A 12145-nucleotide genomic window follows, 5' to 3' on the forward strand; every position below is an offset into this window, starting at 1 on the left:
CACCGACGTTATTAGATTAACATTCCTCCGTAGACTTGGACAGTCCTTGATATTCGAGTGTGAATTCTTTCACGTACATCCCACCTCCCTCCCTTGCATTCACAGCAGTGAGGGGAAGAGGACAAAGAGGTAAAGAAAAGAAGCCGTCTGTGCGCATGTGTGTGTGGGGTGTCAGAATTTGCAGAGTACGAGGATGCCTTTGCCTCAATGGGGGCAACTTTTGTGTCTGAGAGCCTCTTCACCCCCTCCTCTATTTCTCCTCGCGCTCTCTTTCTGTGCCAAAATGGGGGAGGGGTCCTTGGGGTGACAGACAGACACAACTGGGGTGTATAGAAGGTGCTGGTCCCACCCCACCAAGATGCCAGGGATAGGCCGAAAAACCCTAAAACACACTGTGGGTGTGTACTAACGAGAGAGCGAGTGGGCAAGCAAGAGAGAGAACGGGTCTGGGTGGGGACACACCTCCTTTTTCCTTCCCTCTTCATCAACCACATTGTATTTTTTCTCTCTCTGGGTAATTTTTCTATTGTTTCAATCGGCGCCCTTCTGTATTACACTTCAATATGTACACTATGTAGACTGCATACTTTCTCCTGAGTGCACGTATTGCGGGGTTGCACATGACGTCCCATCAGGTTGCAGTCGTGACACACACTTTGGGGGGCAAATAAGCGTATCATTAGCTTGATAACAAGTAAAATGTATACTAAACCAAAGTTTAAATGTTGTAGGACCTCGAAAATGCTCATGAAAATGGGAAAAGCAAAATGAAACGTCTCACAACAAAAAACTACACATTGTTCATTTCCTCATACCACCACATCTAAATGCTCCAATTGTGTGCCCCTTTATTCAATAAACAATAAATATAGCGCCGAGTTTGCAAAGCCTACTCTACTGCAAGAAAATCGGATGGAACAGTCATAGGGCGAAAAAAAATGATCTGCACCAGTAATTGAAAGGTGAAGCAAAGTATAAAGTTACACCAACTATGCTGTCTTCATTAACACTATACTATAGAGAACACTCACCTGTTTCAAACAAATATGTCTAGAAATAAATGTTCTGGCAGAGCGATACAATATTGTAGCAAATATGGACCATCCACGCTACTGGGAAGCAACTTGTAACTCAACTTGCAACTTCATTCAGTTCATACACCCTACACCCCCATGGAATAACAGCACAACAAAAATATCAAGGACACATACAGGAATGTATTCATGCAGACTGACTTGGTGTAAGAAGAGAGATGGACATGTAAAATGCAGAATTTTCATCTGCTACAGTTAGTATGTCTGACGCGGAACATAAGCTTTCACCAGTTTGATCACCTTGTTTTTAACTGCTTCATGTCTTTATGCAACACACCATGCACACTCACACATCCATCCATTTTCTATACCGCTTCTCCTCATTAGGGTCGCGGGGCATGCTGGAGCCTCTCCCAGCTGACTTTGGGCGACAGGCGGGGTACACCCTGGACTGGTCGCCACATATAGACAAACAACCATTCACACTCACATTCATACCTATGGACAATTTAGAGTCGCCAATTAACCTAACATGCATGTTTTTGGAATGTGGGAGGAAATCGGAGTACCCAGAGAAAACCCACGCACGAAATGCCCAACGGAGATTCGAACCCAGGTCTTCCCGATCTCCAGCCTGTGACTGTGTGGCCCACATGCTAACCACTAGACCCACACTCACACAATTGGAGCAAATAATTTGAACAACATACGTTATTTGCTTTACTCTGACAAACATTGTACAAAGATACTGAATGTGTATGTGGTCATAGTCAATGCTTGCCCCCCTCACCTAATCACTGGAAGTGACGTGGACTACAGGGCTGCACAATGTATCGTTTGAGCATCGTCATTGTGATGTGCATGCGTGCAATAGTCACATTGTGGGTGCTGTGATGTGTAGTATTTATCACTTGTTCTTTTTTCTCTCCTTTTTAATTGTGAATTGCAACCAACCCTTATGATAATTGAGGCTGGTTATAGGGTCCACGGCTTCTGGGTGCACCATGTGGGTACTGACGGCACACTGCATTATGCCATACTTTTCAGAGTGAATGTACTTATGCGCTCAAAATTTGAAGTCTTTAGTGTGGAAGTGTGTGAATTGAAACGTGTGTCTGTAGGAGTTCTTCCGCTCCAGCCATTGACTTGGATTCATTACTGAGTACGGTTCTTCACGACCAGTCTGTTACCCCAGTTCCCTTTTCTCATTCCATATAGATACAGTAAAGCAGCGGTGCCCGTTACGCCGATCACGAGCTACTGGTAGATCGCCAAGGTAGTTTGGGTCGATCACGTGAACGTTACTATTTAGATGTCATATGACATCAGTCAGCTGACATTAAGGTCCCCTCTTGATTCGCTCTTGCTCCCCCATGGCGTTTCAAGGTACACACAGAGATGCAACTTTCATCTTTATTATTCTGATTACAGATAAACTAACTCAGAGCTAAGATGCCTATATCTATAACTATATATCTATATCTATATACATCTATTCATTTGTAGCGGCTAGTTATGTAGAAAAAAAGTGTATTGTTTGATGGCTTTGCTTTGCGTCATGAACTCCACTACAGAAATCAGTGTTTTCCACATGTCTGCTTATTAAACTATGATTTCATGATGAAATGGAAAATGTGGCCGTTGCTGAAACCTTTTCAATATGTTGCCTTGACTTCAGCTGCATTGTCTTTTGTATAATCATTTTCAATTCTTGTATATCGATAATGTTTGATAGCAAATGTTAACTGGATGTAATACATGAACTGTGTCTCCTAATGAACGCTATGTAGCTATTTTGACTGACACATTACCAGTACTCAGGTTATGCACACAACTATTGAGAAATTGTGTGTAATGATTCTTATTGCCATATTGAATATAATTATGATATCAACTACTTTGATTACCTGTAAACTTTGAAAATGTGAAATACGAATCATTAATGTTCACAATAGTGTTTCAAAGTTTACTGGTTAGATTTTATATATGTTTTATGTTTTATAGAGGTAGATCATTTTGACTTGTAACTTGCATGCTGAAAATGTGTGTGCACCCTTGATATACATGTATAACATACATAAACACACGCTCATATTTTTTTAAATAAATATAATGAATATATATATATATATATATATATTCTATATTTATAGTAGGAGGTAGATCTTTGGGACTTGGTCATTTTTAAAGTAGCTCACAGGCTGAAAAAGTGTGAGCACCTTCTGCAATAAAGCATCTCTGCAAAGGACAGACCCTCAAGTAGTCAGTTCCAATAAACGTAGCTGAGGTACTGTTACTTTCAAAATAAAAGTAGGAAGTAGGTTGTTGATATATTCTGTTGCATTTGCCACACACTTTTCCAACAGTAGACAACTACAGATGCACTACAAATACCACTTTAATGCTTGGTGGTCTACACTTTGGCGTCACTTTCGGGTGACTCTGGGTTTGAATCTGGCTCTGGCCTCTTTTTGTGCATGTGTGTGTTCCCTCTGAGTTCAAATTTCTCCCCACAGCCAAAAAGCTTGAATATTAAGTTAATTTGAGGCTTAATTGCACATATGTGTGAATGTGAGTGTTAATGTTTGTAACTCTAAGTGTCCTGTGATCAGTCCAGGGTATACATCGCCACTTGCCCATCAACTGGGATAGGCTCCAGCTTGCTCGTGACCCTAAATAGGATAATCAGGACATGTTTTTTTTAATTTTATTTTAAGGATTCTATTACTCACCATTGGAATGTACCTATGTCGAAAGTTAACATATCCCCATTATGCCAGTGATATCAATATTTCTATTATTTTTAACTTATCATGCTTTTGATGTAGATCAGTGTGGCTAGTTACATCAGTGTTTGTAATTACTTTGTAAATGGTAGGAAATACTTCTTTGCTATGAAACCCTGTTAGCCCACCCCTCTACGTAAATGTGTGCATGTGTACTGAGTGCTATGGTTGGTGGTTGTGTGTAGCGTACGCTGTCAAAGGTTTGCAAACTTTTGATGGCGTACGCTACACGCAACCATGGGCACACCATGGACACACTTTCATATTGAATAGAATGGAAACTTGTCTTCAAACTTTTGACTGGCACTGTATATTAGCGTATATTCCGCCGTGTGGCTTCATGTTCACATATATGAGCATATATGAGCATGAGCATGAGCATGCTCATACACAACCGCTCTTTTCTTTATTTATTGCATATTGTATGCAACATCTCTGCACGGTACGACTATGTGCGAATGAATTGGCTTTTACTGTGAAAGATGTCACAACACTTCCTGTGTAGCCGTGCCTAACTTGGACGAGCTTGACTCGGCTAGTAAGCGGATGGCTGGCCGCTACTGAGCTGCTACCTCTACGCTCACGGAGGGGAAACTCTCCGTAAATTGACGAGGATAACGCGAGTACACAAGAGGACTGGAGGAGGCAAACGGAGAACTTTTCCGACTGTAGGAAATAGTCGTCACACAAAGAGGTTCTTCTCCATTTCGGGAGCGAAGGGAGCGTTTTTGGACCATGCCTGCTGAAGTGAAACAGGTTCGTATTGATGCCTGCTCGTTTGTCTCATCTTGAGCCCCGTTTGCCCATCATTCCTCTTTCATGCATACTTGTCGTTTTATACAATAACATCCGGCTGTGTGCAATTTTCATAGCTGGCTTATGAGATGGCATTTTGGATGATAGTGCACCAGTGCGCACAGACAGATACGTCCCGCCCCCCTGTTTGTGTACATTACTAACAACTGTACTATACATGGCATCAGGCGGAAACCATCACTTAGTCACTCAGGTAACATCTCATTAGAGCTACAGTATTGGACTTGCTGTGGTGTTGATTCAAGGATGCTTGCATTATAGCGCGACCTTGACTTGTGGTCTCCTTGTGGGACACTCTTGTTCTCCCTGTTGTGTGTTAATAGGAAAACAAAAAACTTCATCCCTGATCAGTGCCTGAAAGGCTCTTTACTGAAACCAGACCAGATTTATAACCTGGGCTCTAATGACAATTGTGTGAAAGGCCTGACATTAAACCCTTTTGTCTTTTGCTTGCATAGATACCACTGGAATGTGCTTTTGTTAGCACTTGTGAGTGTGTGTGTATAGCAGGGCATGATATGCATACATTATTGCAAATGCTGCCTGTGTCGGAAGACCATCCTCCTTGGAAGCTCTCACATAAAAAAAAAAAAACAGTGGCTGCGCAACAATGTCCATGTGCTCCAAAACCAAAAGCACACAAACACCATAAAACGCTTGCAATAGGAAAATTCTACAAATGCCCAAAACACACAGAAACCCTAAAAATGATTGCATGAGAGAAATGAAAGTTCACGGAACAAAGCGGTAGTTTTTAAACGCAGACAATCATCAGGTCAGGCTCCCCTGGTAGCCTGTGAAACTCCTGTTTTGTTCTGGAAATTGCAACATTTCTCTCATGCATTTATTTTGGAGGGTTGTAGAAATGTCCTTTTGCACTTGTGTGATGGGGTTTGTTTTTGGTTTTGGATCATCGGCCACTGTAGAAACAACAGAAAGGGGAACAAGGCCACCCTAAAACTTAGTAGTAGTCTGCAAAGAGTTTCCCGTGTGTATGTATGTCACCTGATAGGTGGTTAAGTGGTGGATGCTGTTTCTTCTTCTTCACACACTCTACACTGTAGAGAGAAAAATACACTCTAGAGTCTACAGTAAATGTTCTCATTCCTTCAGTTGTGATAACCATGAAGGTTCCAAGTGCGATGTAAGTGCTGAAGGATTCAAACCAGAGCTGCTCCTGAAGGGTCAGCACATGTTGGGCTCCTATCTTGGATTCATGCATGAAGTGTTGTGGAATGCATGACAACAACCCGAGAATGTCCTAGCCACGGTTTTCCTAAAATGGCTTTCAGAGGTGAAGGATGGCCCTTGTATATGTGACCCCTGAAGGTCCGAGATGATTGGCATACTTCAGGGGATGTCGGCATCGTTGCGTGATCTTTTCAATTCAGCTGGAGATTCCTGGGTGCACCTGCTTGAGCAGGCCTAATCGTCAAAGCCATAACTGCAGCGTTTGATTGTTCATGTGTTATTTATGGTGTTTGTTTGTGTGGATTTGCCCACCACCAACCGGGAAAAGCTGCTCAAAGTCAGAATTCCAATTCCCGTCAAGGAGACACCATGCATTAACGGTGGCCCCCACTTAGTCAATTTAAAAAGTCCTTTAGAAAAATTTATAAAGTACATTTATCTGTATTTGTTTGTTGTTAATTTTTCAAGTGTAAGCATACACACAAACGACCTGAGCATTCCTTGGACCTCTCTGAATGCCATCACGCTTATAGTATCACACCTGTCCAAAACCTGAGAACCTAAGGTAGTCCAACTTCCATTCTGTGGTATTTTGTATATGAGTGGGTTGAAAAGGTCAGCAAGGAGTATTTCACAATGTAGCTTTCTTTTTTACCACCTCAGACAAAACAAGCCTTGGAACTATCTCATCCAATTCGTAATCCGAATCTTTTCCTTCTTACCATTTATTTTGTTAATTATTTATACTTTTATTTCTTTATTTAATTTCTGTTTTGCAGCAGCCTGTTCTGTCACTATGTCATTCTGGAAATTCACTTGAAGGTGATGTCTTATTTGCTGTATGTGTTAACTTTTATCTAAATTAAATAAAAAAAAAAACTCAACAGAAGAAAACAACCTCAGGCATCACTTGGACAGACTAGGCCTAACACTTCCTGTATTCGATCATCAAAATAAAAGCATGCCCCAGTACCACATCCCAGCGAGCCATTTTTGGTTCCCAAAACGTTATGAAAACTTAGCATTTTTGTTGCAGAAATGTTTTTTTTGGGGGGGTTTGGTTTTGAGGATCTGTTGGTTGAACCTTGGCTGCAGTGAAACGTTTGTATCCATTTTTTTGAACGTTGTGTGGCGGTTACATGGTTGGTTCCCTCAATGTTCCTCAGTGACGGCAAAGCCACTCATTAAGTCCACACTTTTCACTCAGAAAATTCTCTAAGAGCAGCCTTTTCTCAACCGAAAAAGAAAAAATCTCACCCATATTCAACTCTTGTTCCCACAACCTCCGACAGCCAGTCCACCTCGAAGAGGCTCTTCTAACTTTAGCTTGGTGAGTGGATGTGGCATTTCCCGTTCATTTTGTCATAATTCGGGTTTAGCAAGCAGCATTTAGTTCTGTTAACTCTGCTGCATCATTAGCAATGAGCTAACCTGCAAAACAGTGGCATGTACTACGTGATGCTCTGTTAATGAATTGATTATCTGCAAGTAAATACGTGTAAACAGGCTCTTATCATTGGCTGGACAGGGTTCGTTGTTGTGTTTTATGTTTGTACCGCTTGTTGTTGCCTGTCACTCGCGGGGTTGCATTGCAAAATGGTACAGAATAAATTGTTATTTTTTTTGTTATCTGCAGGTTGGATTTTTTTTTTGTTGCGCAGCAAGCATTTCCTCTGCGCAGAGAACACCGTCAGTGCGCGATTGCACACGCGCGCAGCTTAGGGGGAACGTTAGATGCAGCCCTCAATGGAAAAGTATGGACACCTCTACTCACTGCAACAGAATTTGTGTGATATAGTTAATTTGTAAAATGCAAAAAAAAGTGATCAATGTATGTATTCTGTTGCAGATGTTTTTTTTAAACATTGATGCATTGGGATATTTTTGGGTTTGAAATTCTCAATAAATAATGCATAAAGCTTAATTAGAAATTCAGTGCTGGAGGTGTGCATCTATGAAGGAGTACAATTTGGTGCTGATCCAAATTAAGATTGTTTGGCCTTGTCTGAGGTTTCTGCTTTGCTGAGTGCTATTCTAGTTTTTCTATTAGTTTTGACACTGGAAGGAGACCATTAGCGACTGTAAATATAATCTTTGGGGTTGTTTTACAGCCCAAAGTCAGTATATCAAATGGAGGTGAGACAAGAGCTAGGCTGCAGAGCGTTCCAGTAAATGAGCTTCTAGCCCAATGAATATTGCTGCATAGCCTCCCAATTAGTGGGGAAATCTCCAGCAGACCATATCGGAGTTAAATACTATTATAAGCAGTTTCAAACTGTACACCAGCAGGGTGTAGCACCCGAGGCATCTGAATTCACATGCTGCGGCTGTGGTGTCTTCTTGTCATGGAAAATAGAAAAATAGATTTGTCACGAAGGAAAAACAAAAACATTATGAGTTGTCATTCTGCCAAGGTCTATCAGAAAACAGCTCTTCCTCCACAGCAAGGAGGACCCATCTGCATAGTAAAATAATTCATCAGAGATCCAGCCAAAGACTAAAGGGGCTCTTGTCTTCTGCCTGCCAGCTCCCTGACAGCTAGCGGGGTTTTCAGTTGCAGCAACTGAGCGCTTGTCCTACAAGCAAAATTTAAAAGTTGGTTTTCAGTGAGTGTTTTGTGTGATGGCTGGACCATATACCTCCCTGCTCCTTTCCTTAGGCTAGCCTTTTGTGCATGAAGTGGATCAATATTTGAAGATATATAGAGCATGAGGAGTGGCTTTGTTTTGGGTCTTACAAGAATAATGGCTCTGGCTGGTAACATACAATATGAAATGGTAGTGTGCGTCAATGGAGAGGGCATTGAGTGGGCTAGCTTGTGTTTTGAAGGTGCACTGGTTTTGGAGGAGGCATGGTTATGTGGTGGTGGGTGAGAGCAGATGGCCTACCCATTACACAGCAATGTCCTTGCTGGCCATGTTTGCCACATCATGACCATGACTGCTTTTGTCACGTGACACATCATATTACGTTACGTACTACTCGCACCATTGACAAAATCTGTTTTATTAACATTTCATATCATCCTTCATAACTTGTTAGTACCCGAACACAATCACGGATGCCTGTGATTGGCATCTGCCGATAAATGCCTTTCAACGCAAAAGCCGATCATCTGTGGCTGGTCCTATTGCAGTCCGTAGCGATCCCTGCATGCAGTGTAGTGTCTTGCCCTAACTAACGTCTTGGGCAGCGTCCTCCTCCCACTTTTCTTCACACTGCGCAGGCGTGCAAAAACAAAACAAACATGTCTGCCGTGTGGAACTTACCTGCCAACACATGCCATGAGAATTATCTCGCAGGGGTAGCACGTTAAACAGCTTTGATTTGATATGGCATTCGAAGTACAAACACGTGACGGAGTATGTTGCGTTTCGAGGCTCACGGCGTGATCAGTCAGACGGCAGCTAATGCAGCCAAAACGCTAGACAACATTTGCCCATATGTGCGTGACAGTCAGAATGCTAAGCAAATAACCCGAAAAATAACTGAATTCATCGGACGAGATGACCAGCCTTTCTCAGCGGTGGAAGTGACCGGGTTTGCCGACTGCTCTCTCACTTGGAACCCACTTATGTGCAACTGAAAGTCCTGCTGGGGCTCCAGCAATGAACTCTCACATCCTAAGTCTTCTTAAAGAAGGCGTCTTATCCTCTGTGAGTTTCACGAGTGATATAGGTTCTCTTGGAAAAGCAAGTAAAATGTTTTTGTGTAAATTAAGGTGATTTTATGATTCATTTTTTTCCTATCATATAACCAATAGCAAGGGTGCAGCCAGGAATTCTGGGCCAAATAAAAAAAAAAATCACGTTGCCCTGCCCCTTTTTATTAATTATTAATTTTTATTAGTTATTCATTTTATTATTTCTATTTTTTGGGTCCCATGGCAGTCAGGGGATTTTGGAATTGTCCTGACTTTTCCTCCTTATACGGCACCCATGGCCAATAAGCACTCATTATAAAGAAAACTGAAAATGAAAAATTGATAATTAATCCATGTATATTGGTATCGGTCGATTTCACTCATGGATGATTGGCATTGGCAGCATAAAATCCTGATTGGAGCATCCCTAGCTGTGGGTTCACTACCCAGACAGGGTCCCAACACCCAGCCTTTGGCGATATCCAGGGTACCAAGCTGGGATAAATGGGAGAGTTGCGTCAGGAAGGGCATCCATCATAAAAACTAAGCCAAATCACTTTTGACTTGCTGTGGCGAGTAAAGTCAAAAAAACAAATAAAAGTCTCTACTCAATTAAAAAAAAAGTGTCTTTATTTAGTTTCTATTGTTTTTTTTTCTAAAAATAACTATAGCCTCTTAATTCCTATTGTATTTTGTTTACAGTATTGTGACTTCATAAGTAAAACATAGATGCTATAGATAGTGCACTGCATGTCCATGCAATAAAGCCGCATGGACACTCGCTCAGCCACAATTTAGGGGGTTTCTCTGTGGTTGTCGTGTATCACTAGCAGGTGTTCATGCTGGCCCTGCCCCCCTCCAGTGCTCTCCCTTACCATGTCCTGACTGATGCAGCTGCATGCTTGTTTCCTCACTGTTTGACTGCTGGTGAGGCTCATAATGTTCTTCCATCAGGCTGATGGAATTAAAGAAAGGTGAGTGACAGTAAATTGGAAAGCTGGAGGGGGATACAAAGGTATTTGAAAACCGCATTGAGGAGAAGTAACAGTACATTAATGTGATGGAAGTCTTACTATGTTTCTTTGGCTGTAGTTTGTCATTTTGTATTGGCTTTTAATCCAACATTTTCTGCACCTACTTCCAGTGCACACCACATTACCCTTTCCGACAAGTTTAGAATAAGGACTTATAAACACATTTGTGTTTTTTTTAATTCTCAGCAGCCAAATTTGTTTAATTTACCAGAGGTGACATGTCGACATGGTCTCAAACCGCTCCCTTCAACACACACAAGCTATGTAGTAAAATCTATTTGATCCTTACTTTATTTATTCAGTGTTTGTCTGCAGGCTACTGACAGTTGGAGTCATAGTCTCCCTGACCTTTTCTAATAAACACCTTTCTATCTTTGCTGATGGAAGCCAGCAAGAACAATCTTGTTTTTGATCAGATAGATAAGAAAGCCACAGGCCTCAAAAAAGAAGGTCCATATGACACTGTACTACAGCTGGACCAGAAATGATCTGTAATGTATTTGAACACTGATGGTGAGATTAGATACAGTGGATCTCCACATATTCACAATTTTTGGTCCAAAAAATGTTTTTTATTTTAAAGATAATTTTTAGTTTTGTTTTTTCGCTCAAGTTTCATTCACCCCGAGTCTAATCATTTTTAAATATGTGAAAATAAGTCAAAAAATCTACAGCATTTCCTGTGTGGCTAGCAGGAGGGGGACGAAGGGGAGGAGCGAGCCGGCGTACGGTATGGTGGCTCCTCAAAGCAGCAGCATAATCTAGGCCTTAACAGAGTGCCAAAAATAGACATTTTATGGGCCCGTCAATTACTCACGTTTATTTGCTATTCACGGCTGGTCTTCGAACATCCCCCCCGCAAATAGCAGCAAAGTATAGTGATGGTAACAGTTTGGTCGTTACACAAACTGATGTTCCAATGTAAGACATGGAAAGCATTTTCAACTTGGGAAAAGCTGTGATTTCTCTAGCTATATTGCTGTTGAGGAACCAAAAGCATTCGAAAGAGAAGAGAGGTAAAGAGCTCTCCATTAACGGTGCATTGTACAAACAAAAGTATTCAAACATCTAATCAGTTTATCAATGAGGCGTTGGCCGGTAGTTCTTTCTGAATCTGAAGTTGTCATGTTACGAAGACATTATGGACAAATCTATGCTTTTGATGTGGGAACTAGGAAGGCCCTTTTTGGTTCCAGCATGACTGCATGACAGTACATAAAGCAAGATACATAGGCATATGCTTGGAGGAGTTTAGTGTGGAAACAGCATTCTTTAAAAAGACTTTAATACAACACTGATTGTAAGCAGAGCTCTCATCCAACACAGTGTTTCCCATACATTAATTTAATGTACAGTATTTATTTGTGGTGGGCCGCCACAAATGTTGGACTGCCACAAATAGATTTGGCGCTACCTGTTCGCCTTCGCTCATAAACACAATCTGATGGGACTGTCTGTGTAACTCCGCTTGTTAATACACCTCGTATGCTCCTGGTCTGACGGAGAATAAGAAGATGTTGCAGGAGAGATCAGTGTTGCCAACTTAGCAACGTTGTTTCAGTATTTAGCAATTAATCAATTTGTCTTCTACTTGGCAGATTTATTTAGCCGTGGCAGCATCTCAGACAGGATAGGTTTCAC

General features: G+C 41.5%; 1 protein-coding gene across 16 annotated transcripts in view; it reads left to right on the top strand.

Moving 5' to 3' along the window:
* Positions 1 to 12145, top strand: part of arvcfb (ARVCF delta catenin family member b) — a 270971-nt gene that overhangs the window by 121197 nt on the left and 137629 nt on the right. Inside the window, exon 1 of one of the 16 annotated variants that reach the window (XM_054773314.1) lies at positions 4335 to 4576. The exons of the other annotated variants lie outside the window; for them this stretch is intronic. Within the exon in view, the coding sequence (XP_054629289.1) occupies positions 4556 to 4576 (21 nt within the window). The 5' untranslated portion in view covers positions 4335 to 4555. Of the gene's footprint in view, positions 1 to 4334; positions 4577 to 12145 lie in introns of those variants that run through there. 16 annotated transcript variants of the gene reach the window in all.

The sequence above is a fragment of the Dunckerocampus dactyliophorus genome, chromosome 4, assembly GCF_027744805.1.
Source record: "Dunckerocampus dactyliophorus isolate RoL2022-P2 chromosome 4, RoL_Ddac_1.1, whole genome shotgun sequence".
Lineage (NCBI taxonomy): Eukaryota > Metazoa > Chordata > Actinopteri > Syngnathiformes > Syngnathidae > Dunckerocampus > Dunckerocampus dactyliophorus.